Below are 22,174 nucleotides of genomic sequence, written 5' to 3' on the forward strand. Positions count from 1 at the left end.
AAAAACAGAGTCCCCCTTGTCCACACCTGCCACCTGCCATCATCCTTAAACACTTCTGCCAACTCCAACTAGACCCCACCACCAAGAACATCTTCCCTTCCCCACATCTCTCTGCCTCTCATAAGGACCGTTCCCTTCAACAGTCCTTATTTGTGCCACTCTCCCCACTGACGCTACCCCCCACCCCACCGAACCCCCAGGTATCTTCTCCTGAAACTAGAAAAGATGCAAATCCTGCCCATACACCACCTCCTCACCTCCATCCAGGGCCCCAAACAGTCCTTCCAGGTGAGACAGAGATTCACCTGCCTCTCTTCCAACCTACTTCACTGCATCAGGTGCTCCCAAAGTGGTCTTCCCTACTTCGGGGAGACCAAACGTAAACGTAGGGCGCGGTTCGCCTAGCCTCTCAGCCAGATTCGCAGGGCTGACCGGATCTCTCAGTCACCACCCATTTTAATTCCCCTTCCCACTCCCTTCCCGACATGACCATCCTTGGCCTCCTCCATTGCCACAACGAACCAAACCATAAGTTGGAGGAAGCACACCTCATCTTCTGCCTGGGCAGCCTGCAGCCTGGAAGACTCAACATTGAGTGCTCCAATTTCAAATAACCTCCCTTCCCATTCTCCGACTCCCTTCCCAGACCCCCCCCCCCCCCCCTCTCTTCCTCTCCTCCCTGTCACCCACCGGATTCATTCTTCCCATTGACCAACCAGGTCATACCCTCTACCTGTCTTCACCTTATGCCACTTCACCACCCTGCCCCTGCCATCCTCTTTATCTGCAGCTCCCCCTACACCCACCCCAGCGCTGAAGAAGGGTTGTACCCAAAACATCTACTTCTCCACCTCCTGATGCTGCCTGGCTTGCTGTATTCTTCCAGCCTCCTACCTGTCCACACAAGATCACAAATGGCAATTAATGCAGTGGGTTTGGTAAGGTGCAGCAAGAAGGCTCGTTCAGCCTCGTAGGGAGAAACACTCCACAGAACTCGGCAGGATTCTCACTTTACCAAGAATATGTAAGATTCAGCTCAAAGATATGTTCAACTAGGCATTTTTCGAGGCCACCTTTAATCTACCTATTAACGCATTTTAAAGAATATTGCGAGAGAAAATTTGACTCTGAGCCACAAAAGAACAGGTGATCAAAAGCTTTGCGTGTTACCTAATAAGGTGACAAAACGTCTGGAAATGAACCGTCCAGCTTAGCGAGCAAACCTACATCCAAAACCTCAACCTGAGCTACAAATCTTCTCAAAACTCGCTAAGGTCTATGGTGCAATACATCAAAAGCTTGGACAAAAGTTTTGGTCAGGAGGGAGATTTTAAACAGTGTCTTAAAGGTGGTAAGTGAGTTAGGGAGGATTAGTGAGGGCATTCCAGAGCTTAGATCCAGCCAAATGAAGGCACCTACATTTCAGATTTAGAGAGAGACAAGAGGGACAAGGAGGAATGAAAAATAAAGATGAGAATTTTAAAATCAATGAAGGAAGTGGACCAGACACTAAACAAATACAGGAGTGTTGGCAAATGTACTTGATGTGAATTTGAATAGAGACAACAAAGTTAACCCTCTTAATACCATTCTGTACTTCAAGACATTTCTAATTAGGGCTGTGTTTGGATTGAACCTTCAGTGGACAGTGGCCTTTGATTGCTATGAAAAAGCAAAAAGTTTAATTGTGATTGATCTTTCTTGTCCTTTCTACATCAGAAAGTAATGAAGTCCAGTCTCACTTCAGAGACTTCTGCACATAATTTCAGAGACATATAGCAAAGGCTGAAACTACTGCACATTACTAGTGGAGAACTGCATTGTCAGAGATCATGTCGTTTAAATGACTCCTTAAACCAAGTCTTCCTCTGTCCTCTCAGTGGATATAACCAATTCTATAACACTACGCTTAGGTGAGATTCTCACAATTTTCTGGTCCACATAGTGGAAAAATAATTTGGTCAATTATCTCATTGCTGTTTTGGAAGCTTTCTGGGTGAAAATTGGATATCACACTTCCCTTCATTCCAACAGCAGCTACATATGAACATTTATTGACTTGAAGTGCTTTTGGACATCATGAGGCCATCAAAAATGATGCACTTCTTTCTGTTCCTTCTCCATCTTAGTTCTCAACTTGTGCTGGAGATCATTATCCATCATGTTAAAGGCCATCTACTTTATGGGTTTGGAAATCCACATTTAACTGAAGAGTGATCCACCTCCCCTGTGTTGAGCTGGGTTGTACCAGGAAATAGAGAAATGAAAAATAAAAATGGAAAGAAGAAGAAAGATTTACTTTTCTTCTTACTTTTTCACCATCATTTGTTTCCCAAAGCACGTTTCAACCATTAAGTACTTTTGAAGCATTGTTACTTTTTTAATGTAAGGCATGCACCAATTAATCTACACATAGCAAATTCCTGCGAACAAGATAATGGTTAGATGATCTGTTCTATTGATAACTATTGGCCCAGACCCTGGGGATAACACCTCTCCTCTTTGTATTAGTGCCATGGAATCTTTTGCATCTATCTGAGAAAGCAGACGGTACCTAGGTTTAATGACTCATCCAAAAATTAAAAGTGGTCTTGGACAATGGCTCAGGCACTCTGTCACTATTTACGCTTGCTTGTGCTTGATCTGAAGGTTAGTTCCTGATTCAGAGTAGGATTCAGCTCTTCCTGGCACACTTGACGAGATCTGTTTGATGATGGTCCTGATTGTGTAAATGTCGGAAGCTGAAGGGGGTCTTGCAATGGAATTTTATTTTCTGAATCTATCTAGACATGCCTCAAGTTACATGGCAGTGGCTGTACTATATGATGTTGTAAATAGGTTTTGTTACATGTGGGTGGAATCTTTATAGAATCATGTTGAAAGTATTCAAGATATTTAATTCTCTACTTTTATCCAGGGGTCGTTCAAAGCAGCACCTCAACCTCTTCTGACTTTTGATGTCTTGCTGTGACAATTAATAGGGCTGATTGACCAATAAAACTCTGCTGCTCTGACCAATCATCCTCTTTCACCTTCTTTGGACTTGCTCATCCAAAACTCTGTTGTCTGTATCCTAATTCACACCAAAACCCATTTGCCCATCAGTTCAGTGTTTGCTGACAATGTTTCCAGTTTAAAATTGTCATCTTGGATTTCCAGTCCTTTTTAACTTCATCTCACCAATCTGTCTAATCATCTGTAATTCTCTGAGATCGCTATGTTTCCCTAGTTCAGGCTTCTTGTGCATCCCCCACATCCTACATCTCGGCATTGGCTTGTGCCTTTAGCTGTATTGGCTGTGAGTTCTAAATCACTTCACCCCGTCCCATATTCGAAGATGCTACTCAACGCCTACCTTTTGACCAGTCTTTTGATTTGTCCTAAAATCTCCTTTTTTGGCCCATTGTCAAGTTTTTCTCTAATTACTGTTCTGATGTTAGATGTTTTATACCAGGTTAAAGGTGCTACATAAATGGATACATTTATTTTATAATCAGCTGAAAACAACCTTGGATGCAATTTCTCCAGGAGTGGAGAGACTTGCCACTGATTTCCTACTAAGTATTTTACTAGAGTTCGGGACAATCCATGTTGAAATTCAGGTGTTCAGTGAAATGGGGAGGAATGTGAAACAGTTCATCTAAAAACCAAAGTCCATAAACCAGAGATACATCATTAAGCAGAGAGTCAGGCCACAGCGATCAAATCGGTAGTTAATCATCGTTAGTCCTGTATTAACACTGAGCTGTTGAAATCACTTATTGCTGAGCCCTAGCCACCAGCTCTTCTCACACTGCTGCAACCCACACACCTTTCCCAGCTATCAAAACAAAACAGCACTGGGGGAAAAGAAATCCCATTTCCCATAAATAGGCAGATTATTTTTAACGTGAGAAAAAAATCTTAAAGATGCATAACCGTTAAATTATTTTCAGTACTTCTTATGGGAAGTCTTAAGATGGCAGTAATTAAGGGTCATGACCCACCCATTGCAACGAAGAGACTTCAAAACCTCCTTTGCCGACAAAGATTTCTGCCACTTGCAATCACCACAGATCAGTGGATTCTAAAGCCAAGCCCACATAAACTTTTGAGAATCTTTAAAGTGATACTACAATTAAAATAATGGTAAAACTAACACAGGCGCGCACACATACACGGACACACAAGTCTCACACACACACACACACACACACAATAATTGTGCTGAGTAAGGTCCGTGCTTCAGATAAATTAGAAGGAGGTGATGTCCTGGCCTTTTTTCCGAGGAAGGGGTTGGCTGACTAGTGGCCAAGTGAGTGGGTGTCAGAGCTGCTGGAGCTGGGCCTGCTTTTGTGTCAATATGTATTTGCATGGATGGTTAACTGCAAAAGGTCACCGTCACCGTACTGTATGTTTAAACATTTGACAGCTTGTGAGACAGACTAAGTGCAGCATTCGGCCTGCTATATTGTTACTTCAGACCAGGAAGCTTCCAAGTTCAGTCCCTATTGAGCAAACTGTCTGTCTTCGGGGGCAGTATTTGAAGAGTATAAGTAGTCTCAGTGCCATGGACAGTGACTGGAAAAGGTAATCTGACTTCTGCTATAGGTGTTCACTGCAGACAAGCAGTCTGTCAGTATCCCTGCTGAAGTTCATACATGAAGAGTGAGCTTTAGGGGAGTGAAATGGAAAGAAGTATGCTGTGAGTTGTAAAAATGAAAATATTGTAGCTCATTTTGAGTAAAAGAGCAAAGTCAAAATGGTGAATGAACAGACAGAAGGGGCACAGAGAGGGAGAGATTATGAAGAGAAATTGAAGGCAGTATTACAGGCATTCAGCAATAATTACACTGAGGAAGGAATGATTGAATGGAGATGAATGAATGTAGGCTGGAAGAAATCAGAATTTCTTTTATTCATTCATGAGATGTGAGAATTGCTGGCAAGGACAACATTTGTTGATCATAAAAAGAAAGAACTGCAGATGCTGGAAATCAGAAACAGAAACAAAAACAAAAACAGAAATTGCTGGAAAAACTCAGCAGGTCTGATAGCATCTATGAAGAGAAATCAAAGTTAATATTTCGGATCCAGTGACCCTTTTTCAGAAGGGTCTTTGTTGACCATCCCTAATTGTCTTTGGGAAGGTGATCATGAACTGCCTACAGGGTGTAGGTATGCCTAAAGTGCTGTTACAGAAAGAGTTCCAGGATTTGATCCAGTATCAATGAAGGAACCATAATACAGTTCCAACTGAGAGTGGGGTGTGGCTTGGTGGAAAACTTGCAGGTCTGTTCCCCGTGACTGCTGCCCATGACCTTCTAGTTGGTAGAAGTCACAGATTTGAAAGGTATTGTTGAAGATGTTTTGGCAAACAGTTGCAGTACATTTCAGACATAGTATGTAATGTTGCCACGCTGTGCTTATTTTATTTGGTCAGTAGTGAGAGTGAATGTATAAGGTGTGATAAGGTGCTTTGCCTTTGGTGATGTTGAACTTCTTGACCATTGTTGAGAGCTATACTTGTCCAGACAAGTAGAGATTATTCCATCACACTCCTGATTGCTGTCTTGTAAAGAGTGGACAGGCTTTGGAGAGACAGGAGGTGAGTTATTTACTGTGGAATTTCCAAAAATAAGTTTGTTAAAAAAATAGAAACTTTAATTTAAAAAATTCAATGTGGACACTTCATAGGCATGATTTTGAGGCCAAGCAATCATGGTCAAAAGCAGATCAGAAACCCACATGGTGTCTCGAACAGACAGTCCTTTGTGATTTTGCCCAAATTGGCAAATAAATTGTCAGAGAGTGCTGTTTAAGTTAGAGAACCAATGGGAAGCTCTCGAGCACTAAAGAAGCAGCAGCCTGTCATCTCAGATAAGTGAGAGAGAAAGCACCACAAGGTAGAAGTGGCCTCTCTCCAAATTTTTTACTTCAAACTTTAAAAATGGCCTCAATGGCCATTGTATAAGGCCTTCTGCAGCTAAATGACAAGTAGGAGTGGTCTCGAAGGAAGTCAAGAGGCCACCTCCACCCAGCTACACTGTTCACCACAGCATCCATCTGTCAATAAGATCTAAAAGGCTTTAACTGACCAGATTTGGTATCCACTACTTGTGCAGCTGGTACCCAGGTTGGCAGCACAAAAGTTTGCATTTCAATCCTGCATGCTCACCCCCCTGGGCCTGAAATTTCGGCACACATATTTCATCATCTTTGAGGCGTGATAAAGATACAAGATCATAGGAAATAGAGGAGAAAGGTAATTCAGCCCATCAAGCCTGCTCTATTATTTGATAAGGTCCTTCCCAGGCTTCCAAAATTCACCCTGTTGCTTCCATTTCCATTGCTGTCATCAATTATGTGCATGCCTGAAGTGTGCCTCCCACTCCTGAAGAAGGGCTTTTGCCCGAAACGTCGATTCTCCTGTTGCCTGGATGCTGCCTGACCTGCTGCGCTGTTCCAGCAACACATTTTCAGCGTGTGCCTCCCACTGCCTAGAGTCCATTATAGTGAGTAATACCTTCAGAGGGCATTACTTCAGTGTTACCTCAATGATACATGAGGATACAATTTGCAAGATTGAGAAAAATGGAGACAAGAGATCTGGGCTCAGTTGTCACTGCCTCCCATTCAAGACATTCCTGATTTTCTAGTCATTAGAAGTAATTGGTTATGCTGACTGCTCAGGCTAATTCAACAACATGCATTCCATTGATTGAAAGGCTACAGCGGGGGCAGAATTTGGCACAGAATTTGAGCTGTGATGATTGGTAGGCTCCAGTATGCAATACTTGCATTTCTATGGCAGTTACCATGACTTTTAGATTTTCGAAAGCATTTTACAACCAATGAAAGCACAGTAACCAATTTGCATACAGTAAGCTCACAAAAACCACAATGAAATAATGACCACATAATAGTTGCAGTCAAGACATGAATATTGGCTAGGTCACAAGGAGAACTCTTTGAAATAATGCCCTGGCCTTAATGTCTCATCTCAAAGATGGCATCCTCAAGACTCCCTTCATACTACACGCATTTTCAAAAGACGTGTAGGTCAGATGCATATGAGTGCTCACTTAATATTCAGAAGGACTCCAAATATGACAACACAAATATTCCCATTCACTACACAACCCGTCCTTTGTGGATTCATAGAGTCAGACCCTTCTATCCAACTCATCCATGTCAACCAGATATTCCAACCTAATCTAGTCCCATTTGTCAGCACATGGTCCGTATCCCTCTAAACCCTATTCATATACTTATCCAGATGCCTTTTAAATGCTGTAATTGTACCAGTCTCCACCACTTCCTCTGGCAGCACATTCCATACACTCACCACCCTCTGCGTAAAATATTGCCCCTTAGGTCCCTTTTATATCTTTCCCCTATCACCCTAAACCTATGCCCTTTGGTTCTGAACTCCCCCAACCCAGAGAAAAGACTTTGTCTATTTATCCTACCCATGCCCCTCATGATTTTATAAACCTCTATAAGGTCACCCCTCAGCCTCCGACTGTCCAGGGAAAAGAGCCCCAGCCTATTCAACCTCTCCCTATAGTTCAAATTCTCCAACCCTGGCAACATCCTGGTAAATCTTTTCTCAACCCTTTCAAGTTTCACAACATCCTTACGATAGGAAGATCAGTATTCCAAAAGTGGTCTAACCAATGTCCTGTGCAGCCACAACATGACCTCCCAACTCCTATACTCAATGCTCTGACTAATAAAGGAAAGCATAATAAACGCCTTCTTCACTATTGTATCTACCTGCAACTCTACTTTCAAGGAACTATGAACCTGCACTCCAAGGTCACTTTGTTTAGCAACACTCCCATATATCTTTTCATAAAGTGTATAAGTCCTGCTCTGATTTGCTTTTCCAAAATGCAGCACCTTGCATTTATCTAAATTAAACTCCATTTGCCACTCCTCAGCCCATTTGCCCATCTGATCAAGATCCTGTTGTACTCTGAGGTAACCTTCTTCGCTGTCCACTACGCCTCCAATTTTAGTGTCATCTACAAACTTACTAACTATACCTCCTATGTTCACATCCAAATCATTTATACAAATAACGAAAAGTATTGAACCCAGCACCGATCCTTATGGCACACCACTGATCACAGGCCTCCATCTGAAAAGCAACCCTCCACCACCATCCTCTGTCTTCTACCTTTGCACCAGTTCTGTATCCAAATGGCTAGCTGTCCATATATTCCATGAGATCTAACTTTGCCAACCAATCTACCATATGGAAACATGTTGAACACCTTACATGAAGTTCATATGGATCATGTCCACCACCCTGCCCTCATCAATCTTCTTTGTTACTTCTTCAAAAAACCCAGTCGATGAGATTGTCAGTTAATTCCTAATTATTGTGATGTTCATTTCTTAGACACTTCCCAAAATTCATTCTATGCAAAATTCTCACGGCCAGCAAAATAAGATCATGGTCCCAGCAGTGTACAGTGGGGTCAGTGTAGCTTCCGAGAGGTTCATGGGTAATGTAATTTCCACTCTTTGGTGGTAACACATTTCTCCCACTCCTTATCTGGGAAACTGGCCATCTCATTGTGTTGTCAGCTGAGCACAGAGTGGGTCACTCACTATTCCACCCACATCAAGGAGACCAGGTGGACAGGAGACTCCTGGAGGGAAAGAGATGACAGAATAGAGTGGGTGATGGAAATAAAAAAGCCAGAAATCGCACAAACCATGAATTTCAAATGCAGGAGCTGACTGAAAAAGGCTGAGAGTCTGATTACAGCTTTGGCCTATGTTTATTTTTCAATTGGATGCGATGCAGTTAATGCTGAGACGTCTAACCAGAGACAGCTGGTCCATGCACCAGATGAAGATGGAAAATCAGACAGGATAAGTCAAGTATTAGTGTGGGATAATTCATTAGTCTCAACACACAATCAAATTAGGACTTTAACTTCCTGAATTCAACGAAGATTAGGGGGTGGAGGTTCACAAAACTGAAAAGTATGTTTCTGATATAAGACATAGAGGTCTGCAAAGAAAGTGAAATCGGGCCATGCTTTCGGTTTTTACTTTCTTACAGATTTCATTCCACCTCTCCCTAAAGGATATTGTGGCTGGCAGACAGTGCCACAAGAGTACCCCATTTTGGCCAAGAGACACCTCATTGTGGTTAAGTTCAGGATCAGGTTCTCATTATGCTTTCCTGGCACTGTGTTACCTGGAAAGAATTGTATAAACAGATTCAGTAGTAACATTCAAAAGAAAATTGATGATTGATTCAAGCAAAAAGATAAATAAGTGAAAGGTAAACATTTGCAGTGCCCTGGGTGAAAATCCAGCTGAATGTAAATAATTGGAGGATTAGCACAGGCCCAATGATGAAAATTGCCTCCTTTTGTAATGTATTATTCCATGTGTCATAAGCCCAGGATTTGAAAAGCAGCCCAACTTCACCCTTCCAGTCTCCGATGCAGAGTTGTAATTATAGCATCAATGGATGAAATTGTCAGTTTCGTGTTGAGCCATGAACAACTTTAAACAATGGATCAGAATCCATGCAAGTTAAGTTGCAATTGCCCAAAGTCACTTCATTTAGGATCTTTTATAACTGGTATATGGAAAATTTAAGCCTCACAGTATAACAGTCACTCCAGAATTTGTTGTTTATTGTCATACCTAATATCAGGATGGGCAGTTGTTGGACCAACCTTGGCAAAATAGGCATGAATCGCTCAAAGGAAGGTTTTTCTTAGCAGCACCATCAATTATAAAGAACTGTCCTGTATTGAGCGGGATGTGCCTGCCATGGATATTGTCTCTAGCTTAAGAAGTAATATTGTAACAATTCTAAAATATGGCAAGTAATCAAGAAAGCTAATACAATGTTATAGTATATTGTGAAGGAAATTGAATGCAAGAGTAGGGAGGTTATGCTTCAGTTAAACAGGGCATTCGTGAGACCACATCTGAAGTACTGTGCATAGTACACAGGCCATCGTACTTATTCAAGGATGTTAGTGCATTGGTAGCAGTTCAGAGAAGGTTTCCTAATACCTGAAATGAGCTGATTACCTTATCAGGAAAGGTTAGATAGGCTAGGCTTTTATTCAATGGAGGAAGTGGTACATGCAGGTACAGTTACAATATTTAAAAGACATTTGGACAGGTAAATGAATAGGGAAGGTTTAGAGGGATGTGGGCCAAACAAAGGCAAGTGGGACTAGTTTAGTTTGGAAAACTTGGTCAGCATTAATGAGTTGGACCAAAGCGTCTGTTTCCATGTTGTATGAGTCTATGACCTTGACTCTATGAAACATAAGATCCTGAGGGGACTTGACCGGGTAGATGTCAAAATGATGTTCAATGATGTGGGAAAATCTAGAACTTGGGCTCATAAGGGATCGCCCATTTAAGACAGAGATGAAGAAACATTTTTTTTGTCTCTCAGAGGATTGCAAGTCTTTAGAATTCCCTTCCTCAAAACGTAGTGAATGCAGATTACTGAATTATTTTTAAGGCAGAGGTAGTTAGGTTATCAGGAATATACAGGAATATAGAACTGAGGTTAAAATCAGATCAGCTATGATGTTATTGAATGGTGGAGCAGGCTCAAACACCCAAGGTGCCTTGTTCCACTTTCATGTATCCATATTCCCTCCTGACTGTTCAGGACACACTTAAGGATTACACAACCACTAACCATGGAGCAGCATCCAGAGATCAGTGACATCTGCAAGGTTATTTACTTATACTGCAAACAGATCATTTTCATTTATTTGCACGACTGGCCTCGATTTTCCTCCAATTGAAGTGTGACTCAGAATTATATAGAATTTACAGATCAGAAACAAGGCATTCAGCCCAACCGGTCCATGCAGGTGTTTCTGCAATGTCAGCTTCTTCCCACCCTGATTCACCTCATCTTTGACAGTGTTCCACATTCTCACCAGAAGGAACGTTGCTCAGTCCACTGCTTTTTGTCATTATACAAATGATTTGGATGTGAATATAGGAGATATGGTTAGTAAGTTTGCAGATGAGACCAAAATTGGTGGTGTAGTGGACAGTGAAGAAGGTCACCTCAGAGTACAATGGGTACTTGATCAGATGGGCCAATTAGCCGAGGAATGTCAGATGGAGTTTAATTTAGATAAATGTCAAGATGTTTTGCTGAGTTCACTGTTGGATTTTATCTGAGTGCTTAAGCCTCCATTTTCCATCCTTGTACTGATGAATGAAAGTGACCCCTTTTATGTCATTGGTGGGAGACAGACAGCTGACATGAAAGGAAAAAAATTAAGTTTGAGTTTAAAGGTTATAAAAATAACCTTGGAGGAAAGCGTTATGTCTCACTAATTTCATTGAGTTTTTTGAATAAGTGATAAATTAGATGAAGGCAGGGCTGTGCACATTATCTATTTGGACTGCAGCATGCTGTTGACAAGGCTCCGCATAGTAGACTGGATAGCAAGGTAAAATCAAATGGAATCCATGGACAGCTAGCCATTTAGATACAAAATTGGCTTTAATGTCTGAAACAGAGGATAGTGTTGGAAAGTTCCTTTTTCAGACTGGAGGCCTGTGACCAGTGGTGTGCTGCAAGGATTGATGCTGGGTCTACTGCTTTTTGTCATTTATATAAATGATTTATATGTAAATATAGGAAGTATGGTTAGTAAGTTTGCAGATGACATCCAAATTGGTGGGGTAATGAACAGTGAAAAAGATTAACTCAGATTATAACAGGACCTTGATCAGATGGGCCAATAGGCCGAGGAGTGACACATGGAGTTTAATTTAGATAAATGTGAGGTGTTGTACTTTGGTAAGGCAAATCAGGGCAGGACTTATACACTTAATGGTCAGGTCCTGGGGAGTGTTGCTGATTAAAGAGACCTTGGGATGCAGGTTCATAGTTACTTAAGGGTGAAGTCACAGGGTAGCGAAGAAGGTGTTTGCCTTCATTGTTCAGTAAATTGAGTATAGGAGTTGGGAGGTCATGTTGCGATACATGATATTGATTAGGCCACTTTTAGAGTACTGCATTCAATCCTGGGTCTCCCTGTTGTGGGAAAGATGTTGTTAAACTTGAAAGAATGCAGAAAAACTTTATAAGGATGTTGCTGGGGTTGGAGGATTTGATCTATAGGGAGAGGCTGAATAGGCTGGGACTATTTTCCATGGAGCATCAGAGATTGAGGGGTGACCTTAAAGAAGTTTATAAAATCATGAGGGGCATGGATAGGGTGAATAGCCAAGGTCTTTTTCCCAGGGTAAGGGAGTCCAATACTAGAGGGCATAGATTTAAGGTGAGGGGGGGAAGATATAAATGGACATAAGGGGCATTTTTCATGTAGAGGGTGGTGTGTGTATGGGATGAGCTGTCAGAGGAAGTGGTGGAGGCTGGTACAATTACATTTAAAAGACATCTGAATGGATATATGAATAGGAAGGGTTTAGAGGGATATGAGCCAAGTGCTGGCAAATGGGACTAGATTAATTTAACATATCTGGTTGGTATGATTGGACTGACTGATCTGCTGTGAGTCTATGAGTCTTCTGGTACAGAGGTAATGATTCGCTGTGCCATTGGGTTTCAGAGCCTTTGATCCTGCAAGCCAAATTATTGACCTCAACTGAACAGTTGTTGAAGTATGTACAATCTCTATCTGGTGTGTTCTGCATCAATTAAGCTAATTTTACAAATGACCATATAAATAGGAGCTGGCCATTCAGCCCTACTCAGCTGTTCAATAAGATAATAGCTGATCTGATTGCAACCCGAATTCCACTGTCACACCCACCCTGATAACCTTTCACTCCCTTCCTTAACAAGCATCTACCTCCATCCTCGAAAAAACACAAGAATTTTGTCATTAGTCCCTCTGAACTGTGAGAGGGGAATAATAGCCTGTCATCAAGTACCTCGAAGCCTTGCTTGTGCCATCGATGGGGAAGTGGAGTTGCTTTAAAGGAGATTTATCTCCAAAGAAGGAATAGCAGGCCACCCCCGCCTCCAGCTCCAGTTGTTGGGTGTCAGAAAAGCATTAATGTGGACACAGAAACACGCCACCTGCCCCCTCCACATTTCCTGAATCAGGAAACAGTGCCTGCAGAGTACTAAATAGATTAAACATTCATTCCAGTAATCAAAAGCAAACTTCAAGCATAGATTCCAGATGTTGCCTCTTATTGAGAGATTTTTAGTCAGAGCAGTGAATCATTGAGCGGGGCATAACGCACTCCTCGACGTTCTTTCTTCTCCCTCAGTCCTCTTTAATGAAACCATTGCTGTCGCTTTTTGAGAAAGAATCGGCTTCCAGTACGTGATGACTCAGTGGGTAATTGCACACTCCAGTACAGAACTGAGTCTCACAGGCCTGCTTCAATCTCTGGCCATTGCTGACTTCGTCTGGTGACACACCCTACTCGGCTGCGGTGGGGCGAGAGGGGGTGCTGTAGGGTGGAAATCAGCTGGGGTTCCTGTTCCTGAATTAAACATACAACCACGACCCGTCTGCCCTGTCATCTGGATGTAAAAGATTCAATGGCATTATTTCAAAGAAAAGCAACGTGCTGACCAATATTTATTCCTCTCTCAGCTTCACTAAACAAACAGATTGTTGCCGTTTATTGCATTATTGCTGTGGAATCTCGCTGTATATAAACTGGCTGCTTTGCTTCCTAAATCCCTACAATTCAAAATTATTTAATTAGTTGTAAAGCTTTATGTGTATGTTGCAGCTGTTAAAGGTTATTCTACAAGTTCAAGTTTTTTTTCAGTTTTCCGAGAGCATGGTCACTTGAGTACCTCGCGAGTGGGTGGCTAGTATTAGCAGGAAATGTACCCCACAAGACGTTTCTCCACATAAAGGGGAAAGTTTGCAAGAAGGGTTTGATTTCCTTTGATTTCTATACCCCGGAGGTTTAAAGGTTTCTCTCCTATTTCTCTTACAGAGCTCCAGCGAGAAGGAAGTATCGAGACCCTGAGCAACAGTTCCGGTTCCACCAGCGGAAGTATCCCGCGCAACTTTGAGGGCTACCGCTCACCACTGCCCACCAATGAAAACCAGCCACTCAGCCTCTTCCCAACAAGTTTCAACTAAGCATGCCCTCCCTCCCCGCCATCACTTCAGCCACCACCTCCATTAACTTCGGAGCCTGTACCCCTCGCGTAGATCAACAGAGTGGAACGTGAGACTTGAACTCTCTCTGCCCCTCCAGTAACGGCTAGACTGAAAGAATGTCATCTGAACAGTGATGGGGGGAAGGGGGAAGAGGTGATGGTTTACCCCTGTAGCTTCCAGTTTGTGCTGATTTGTTTAACTTGCAAGTCCCCTTTGGGTTTTCTAATTCTCCAGAGCTGGCAAATCCCCTTGATTCCCCACCAATTTCAGACACTGACAAACGGAAGCGCTCAAGTTGCTGTATCAAGGCTGCACTGACATCTATATAATTTCTTGCTTGTTTCCATTTAACAGTTTAAACATGTTGCAAAGTGGCAACCTTTGTATTTCTAAGATTAGAGAGAGCCATGTTGTGTGTGTGGTTTTGCTTTATTGCCTTAAATTGACATAGTTTCAGTTTTATTAGAAACCTGCTGTTATCTAAAGAGCACTCGTCCTTTCAGAGGATTCCTGTGAAAGGAATTCCATCATATTAGACAGCACAGGGAATAATCTGTCCTCTGACTCCCTTAACTTTCCGAGTGCTGCTGATCTCCTTGTTGTAGTGGGATGGTGGGGTGCAGAAGAGGTTAGGGAAGTGAAATGGTTAGTGTGAGCATACTTGAAACAGCAAGAATCACAGGAGTAAACTGTAGGCGTCTTTGAACTTAGTTCGAGACTCTGAGGCCTCTGTGGTACCCAGTTCCAAATTCCAGAGGAAAAAAAATTGAAAAGGAATTGTGAGGGTGCAGTTTGCTAGTGGGACATCAATGCAAAAGCTCACAAGAATCCCTTTATGTATTTGCTGCTGTTAATGGGCATTGTTTTCTCTATCCAGTTTTGTCCCTCTTGAATTGCTGATTCATTCTAGCCTGCAGGATCCATAGACATGTCAATCCTCAGGTATTTATTTCATGTTACCAGGTTTCATGATAATTTGGCTCTAGAGAAGAATTGACTCCGTCCCTCAATTAGGAGAAGGTGAGGACTGCAGATGCTGGAGATCAGAGTCGAAGAGTGTGGCACTGGAAAAGCACAGTCGGTCAGGCAGCATCCGAGGAGCAGAAGAATCAATGTCCTGATGAAGGGCTTATGCCTGAAACATCGATCCTCCAACTCTTTGGATGCTGCCTGACCGGCTGTGCTTTTCCATCACCACACTCTTGACTCTCTCCCTTCATTGATGACCACACAAAGCCCCTTTCTTGCAGAGTCAGAGAAGAGTAATCAGGTGGAAGAACCTGGCTTTTTATTTTCTGCCTGAGCTTATATGGAGCAGATGTTGACTGTGGCCATCCCAGACTGGGAATTGAGGTAGGAGCCTCCTACCTCTGCTGCATCCTACATCTGGCCCATCAAGCATTTATTTAAAAAATAAATTAGAAGTTACTCAGAGAATTAACAAACCTGCAGTAAAAATAAGAAGCGTGTTTGTAGGTATTTGTGTTATTCTGTTGATATTAATTTTTTCTGTTAAAAAAAATCGTTTTCTCTTCCACAATACCTTTCTGAAGCTGGGAGGTTGTCAGTACCTCTTGACAATGCTTCAGAGTGCTTTGTAAAGAGCTTTGGCTTGAGTGGTCAAGGAGAGTTATCCTCCAGTTTGTCTCCTTCCCTCCTCTTTCCTTAGTCAATCCCAAGTGAACTCTCAGATAGTAGCATGTTATGAATCCTACAAACAAATCCATATCCTTCCAAGCTCTGGAATTACACCCAGATACACTTGCATTATACAGCAAGGTTACACAAATGGCATTGGCACTCAGTTGTGCTGCCAATCTACGGCTGTTGTGTTTCCAGCTTGAAAATTTTGTTTTTAAATTCATAATACTTGGTTGAAAGAAAAGTGGGACAGCTCCAACATTTTTGTATTCATTTATAGGAAGTGGGAATCACCAGCAAGGCCAGGAGAAGGTGGGAGTAAGCTGCCTTCTTGAACCACTACAGTTCATGTGGTGTAGTTACACCCACTGTGCTCTTGGGGAGTTGATTTAAATAATTTTTGTGCTTTCCTGCCAATGAGTTCAATGTTAATGTCGGGGTCCCAAGCCCGAGCCTTCCTAACAAGGTTGCAGGGTCTGAGAAGACATTTCCCTATTTAACAACAGTGCATTCATGAAGGTAATGGGATTTTGCCATCCCCCAGATTGCAGGTTGTGATGGTAAAAGTGTGGGCGATTGACTGGAGCCTTTGTGCATCAGTCACTGAAATTCTGTCTGAGTCCAAGGCCACCAGTATAATCAGCAGCCATTGGTTTTCTCATTTGGACTGAGCTGCTCCCTCAAGAACAGGCTGAGCAACCACAACACACAGACCACAAGCAGCAACACAGTGATTTGATGAATGAATCATCTCTGAACATGTTGTCCGTGTGAGGACACTGAGATTGTTAAATTTTGGGAATTTTGCTGCTTTTGGAAATTTTTTTTTGGCTAGATTTCTTCCTTTTCTGAACATGTGAATGTCATTGGAGTACAGGTTCCACAGAGACGAATTGTTACTGGGGTGTACATTTCATGGACACTGACTTTCACTGGAATACACAGTCCAAAGACACTGACTGTCACTAGCATATGGATCCCACACACACTGAATCTCACAGGGATATGGATTACACACACACTGACTCTCAGTAGGGTACAAGTTCCACAGATACTAACTCTCACTAGGGTACGAGTTGCAGAGTAATAGAGTTTTTACAGCACAATAGCATGTTATTTGGCATGTCCGCACCACTCATCTGGCACCTATCCACTCTGCTCTATTTTCTACCATTTGGCTCATAGCCTTGTGTGCTGTGGTGTTTCTGGGTGAAAAATGTCATGTTAAATCCCTTCTAAATCTCCTGCCCCTTACCTTAACTTATGTTTCCTTGCTATTTCCTCTCTACCAAGGGGAAAAGCTTCTTCCTATCTACCCAATTTATGCCCTTCATAACTTTGTATACCTCAGTAAGATCTTCTCCATCTTTTTTGCTTCACGGAACACAACTCCAGCCTATCTAGTTTCTCTTCAAAGCTGAAACTTTCCAGACTGGCCAACGCCCTGGTGAATCTCATCTACACCCTCCCTTGAGCAATCACACCCTTCCTGGTGAACAGAACTGCACACAATACTCCAGCTGTGGTCTAACTAATGATCTCTACAGCTCCATCATAACCTCACTGCACTTGTATTCAATGCCTTGACACAAAAGCATGAATCCCAAATGCCTTTGTAACAATCTTTCACCTGTCTTATTGTCTTCAAGGATGTGTCGGCATGCACACCAAGGTCTCTCTGATTCTCAGTACTTCCTAGGGTCCTGTCATTCATCATGTACTCCCTTGTCTAGTTAGTCCTTCCAAAATGCATTACCTCACACTTTTCAGAATCAAATTCCATTTGCCACTGTCCTATCCCCAGACACTGCCTCTCATTAGGGTGAGAATTCCACACACTGACTCTCACTGAGGTATGGGGTCAACACACACTAACTCTCAGTGGGGTATGGATTCCATTGACATTGATTGTCACTGGTGTATGGATCCCACACACATTGGTACAGGTTTAAAACACACTTTCTCTGTTGTAGAGCTTACAAAGACATTTAGTTGCAACTTTCAATTATGTAAAAGTCTATAGATATTGAATCTCACTGGAGTATATGGATTTTTACTAGGGTTTTGGTTCATCAGACACTCTGACTCTCTCACCGGGATACAATTTCATAAACAATGGCTTACACTTGCTGTCCTTGTGGCATGGTTCCACAGAAACTGAATCTCATTAGAGTACAGCTTCCAAAGACATTGATCTTCTCTGAAGTGTAGTTTCCACAAACACCAACTCTCACTGGGTATGGGTTCCACAGATACTGACTGTAACTGAGATTGCAGAGCATGTTGAGTGAGGCAATGGGAGTTACCTCTGATTGGGTCAGTAGTCCAAGAGCACTAACTGTGACTCTTGTATATGTTAAACTGGCCTTCATTGAACCTGACAGAGGGTTCCATGTGTATTGATTGGCACTGGCCTATTGAATTCATTTGTGCTGATTCTCATTGGGATCTAGTGTGAATAGATTCTGATTGCTACTGAGGTGCTGGGCTCCCTTAGCACTATTTCTTGGATGTGGGCTCCTTAGGAACTGATACATGCTGGGGTATGATTTGGCAGGCAGTAACACTGACACATGGGCTTCACTGGGATATAGGTTCAATGAACATTCTTGATGTGTGACCATGCAGCTGGATATTTTAACTTTAAGAGGTGCTCAGTATACTTGCATCCTTAGGCAAAGTAAATCAGGACCAGATAATCCTTCCACCTCACTCTAGTACATGATTACCAAAGCCAGTTGTAATTGCTAGGACATTTTTCAAGGTGAATAGTTAGCGTAGGTCAGAGATTAATCCTGGTACTCTCATCAGATATGGACAGTGTCAGCTTTCCTGGGCCGTTTACTTACGGAACTATTCATCATTGCATTTACCTTGTTTTATCGCACCCTAAGATGTAGTACAAAAATGAAATAATGCAGATATTTGAAATGTACCTCACCCTGTACCTTGCTTCACCTCATGAAATAATCCCATGAAACCAAATTAAAACTGCAAACGCCCTTTTATATGTAAAACCAAATTGGATACCTTCCCCCTCCAGTTCCTACCTTGAGTATCTGCCAGGTTAAAAGTTTCAGTCTGTTAAAATTGCTATCAGTCATTTTACAGACTCCACCCTGATGGATAATTCCTGTTTCTCTACCCCTGATTTAACAAAGTGAAGGTAGGCAGTGTTTTGGAGAAGTGGGCAGTGGTTATAGTGGGAGTTTTTCTTTCAAAGTCTGATTGCAATACCTGTGTGATGTTTGTTCTTGGCTAGTTCTTTACATCATCTATATCATGATCACATCTGTCTGGCTGGGCAGTGTGAGAGGAGCACTGTGGTAATCTGGACTAACATCCAGTCATTCAGTTCCCTAGTTCAGAAATTCCAGAGTTAAAAATCACACAACACTAGGTTATAGTCCAACAGGTTTATTTGGAAGTACTAGCTTTTTGGAGTGTTTCTTCTTCATCAGGTAACTAGTGAGGCAGGATCGTAAGACACAGAATTTATAGCAAAAGATCACAGTGTCATACAACTGAAGCAATACACTGGTTTTTGTTCAATATGTCGCTTCTGTTGCATGACACTGTGATCTTTTGCTATAAATTCTGTGTCTTATGATCCTGCTCCACAGCTACCTGATGAAGGAGCAGCGCTTTGAAAGCTAGTACTTCCAAATAAACCTATTGGATTATAACCTAGTGTTGTGTGATTTTTAACTTTGTCCACCCCAATCCAACACCAGCACCTCTACATCAGAAATTCCAGAGGCAGACTCAGTGTGAAAATTGAACAGGAGAAGCAGCTGGAGAGGTTATGAAGCAAGTAATATCAGAAAGAGGTAATATCAAAGCAAGGGACTAGCTGAAGGGAATACTGGTAAGACAAAATACCAGTAGGAGGGAAACCACAGAAGCAGGTTTATCTTAAAAAGCAAATAACAGAAGAAGAAAATACCGATCGAGGGAATACTGTAGAATGAATGTTTTAGGGAAAAGTGAATATTGGGACACGGTTCTGAAAGGGAAATCAAGAAAAGTGGGAATTCTATGTCGAGTATGTAGTGGGGAGGGAAGGAATAATGAATGGAGAAAGTATCACAGGAGTAAATATTGGAAAGAGAATAAAGAGATGGAATACAAGATGGAGTGCGGACTGGAACAAAGAAATGACAGCTTTAGCTTTAACTTAACAGATCCTCCACTTTAATGTGGTAGATTCACATATGGGCAGTTACTCCAAACTTGCACGCCTGAAGAAGGTTCGTTTGGGAGATAATAGCAGTACAGGTGCTGGTATATCAGTTCTTCATCCAGATTGAAATATGTCTGACAGGCACTGTCTATATTTGCCATCAGTGGTCAGAAGCAGAGGTTCATTGCCGTGGCTCTTATTTGTTGTCACTTCACTGTAGGAATTAAACATGTGATGCAAGTGAGTAATAAATAGAGCAACATACACAATGCAGAGAAATATGTTAAATTAATCTACATTATTTCAATTTTTCAATGTGGAATTGGTGTGAAAATAAATTAACTGAATTGGTGGCCCTATTTACGCATTTGTGGAGTGAATCAGTAACATTTACGTGATCTGGATTTAATTCAATTCCATTCAAACTCAAACCTGACCCACTCTATGTAAATCCATTCCACATTTATTCTTAGTTTTATTTTCTGCATTTTTAAACTAGTTTATTTTCTGTCTCTATTTTAAATTCCCAAATGTGTACCCAGTTCAAGTTTCTGCCAATGTCAGCCACCGCACAATGTTATTTCTCTCATCTCTTGAATCAAAAGGCAAAGGGGTTGAGTCCATTCCAGTCAAAATCCAGATTAATACCTCATTGTTATACTAAGTAAGCGCTGTACTATCTGAGGGTGTTAAGCAGGAGTAAGCCATACAGTCCATTAAGCCTGCTCTTCCATTCAAAAAAATCATGGCTGTTCCTCTATCACATTGCCATATTCATGCACTTTCCTCATACCCATTGACATCTTCAGCTTCTACAAATCTACCATTTCTTAAATATACTCACTAAACTTCACAGTGGCTCAGTGGTTAGCACTGCTGCCTCACAGCACCAGGGACCCAGGTTTGATTCCAGCCTCGAGCGACTGTCTATGTGGAGTTTGCACATTCTTCCTGTGTCTGTGTGGGTTTCCTCCAGGTGCTCCAGTTTCCTACCACAATCCAAAGATATGCAGGTTAGGTGAATTGGCCATGCTAAATTGCCCATGGTGTTCAAGGATGTTGGGTTAAGTGCATTAGACAGGGGTAAATGTAGAGTAATAGGGTAGGGGAATGGGTCTGGGAGGGTCAGTGTGGCTTTGTTGGGCCAAATAGCCTGCTTTGACACTGTAGGCATTCTGTAATTCTATGATTTTATTGTACACTTTGAAGAAAACCGGAGGAGTTATCCCAGTGTCCTGGTTAGTATTTATCTCTCTAGCAACATCATTCATAAAAGTTCATCAGTGATTTATTACGTTGCTATTTGTGAGACCTTGCCATGTGCAAATTGGTTTCTGTGTTTTATATATTACAAGAGAGAATACACTTTGAATGAAAAGGGTTTGGGATGTTCTGAGATTGAGAACGGTGCTTCTTAAGAATATTGTTCTTATTCTTAAGAATATCCTTCCTTTATTACCAGCAGATGCCAGGCATAGACTATCCACTTTTTTTTGCTGTTGATTCAGTTAAGCCTTTTCCATCTGTTCAGCACTTCCTTCCCTCCCTTGCCCTCGAATGCAGGAACTCACCACATACAGAATCATGACCATGAACTGGCGCCACCACAGATTCTCCACCCGTCATTCTTTGATCCAGATTAGATTCTAATCAGGGCTGTGGTATAAATACAGTAAAAGCGTTCAGGTCCAGAAATGAATTGTCACTCTTTATCAGAGAAACTGTGCCTCCAGCCTTCACACACAAAGGATCAAAGCTAGACATTCAGGCTGTGGAGTGATTGAACTCTTCCTCATACCTGTCATTATTATGTTGCCAATACCACGTTAGTCTTCGTGCAATGCAGTAAGTAAATTGTGGCCTGATTGCCTTTCCCAATAGCTGTAGATTTGCTTCAATACTGGACGTGGCTGGCTTCCTGCATTTTTGCAATGAAATGTTGTGCATTGTTTTTGCTGCTAGTTTTATGAAACCGTAGTTCCAATCAGAACAAATAATAAAAATAATGGATTATAAACTGACTGTTAAAGTTTGTCTGAATGCTTTAACAACCCAACTCAAAGCCAGACCTCATTTGCTTGTGCACTGGATTTGTTTGTCATTCTATCTCTCTCATTTTATTTGTTTTCCTTCATTTGCCTTTGTCTGATTCTCTTATTATATTATCTCTTTGTGTGAGTATCCTTTTGTGCCCCACATCTGTCTTTTGCAAACTCCATCTGTATTTCCTGAGTTTTTTAAT

General features: G+C 41.8%; 1 protein-coding gene across 2 annotated transcripts in view; it reads left to right on the forward strand.

Annotated features, from left to right (window-relative positions):
- Window positions 1-21,953, forward strand: part of bcas3 (BCAS3 microtubule associated cell migration factor) — a 1,223,934-nt gene extending 1,201,981 nt beyond the window's left edge. For both annotated transcript variants that reach the window (XM_043718095.2, XM_043718097.2), the window contains one exon: window positions 13,939-21,953. In XM_043718095.2, coding sequence (XP_043574030.2) covers window positions 13,939-14,087 — 149 coding nt within the window. In that variant the 3' untranslated portion in view covers window positions 14,088-21,953. The remainder of the gene's footprint in view (window positions 1-13,938) is intronic.
- Window positions 21,954-22,174: the final 221 nt, after the last annotated feature.

The sequence above is a fragment of the Chiloscyllium plagiosum genome, unplaced genomic scaffold (genome assembly GCF_037043375.1).
Source record: "Chiloscyllium plagiosum isolate Xiang-an unplaced genomic scaffold, Cpla_swu_hap1 HiC_scaffold_31, whole genome shotgun sequence".
NCBI classification, from domain to species: Eukaryota; Metazoa; Chordata; class Chondrichthyes; order Orectolobiformes; family Hemiscylliidae; genus Chiloscyllium; species Chiloscyllium plagiosum.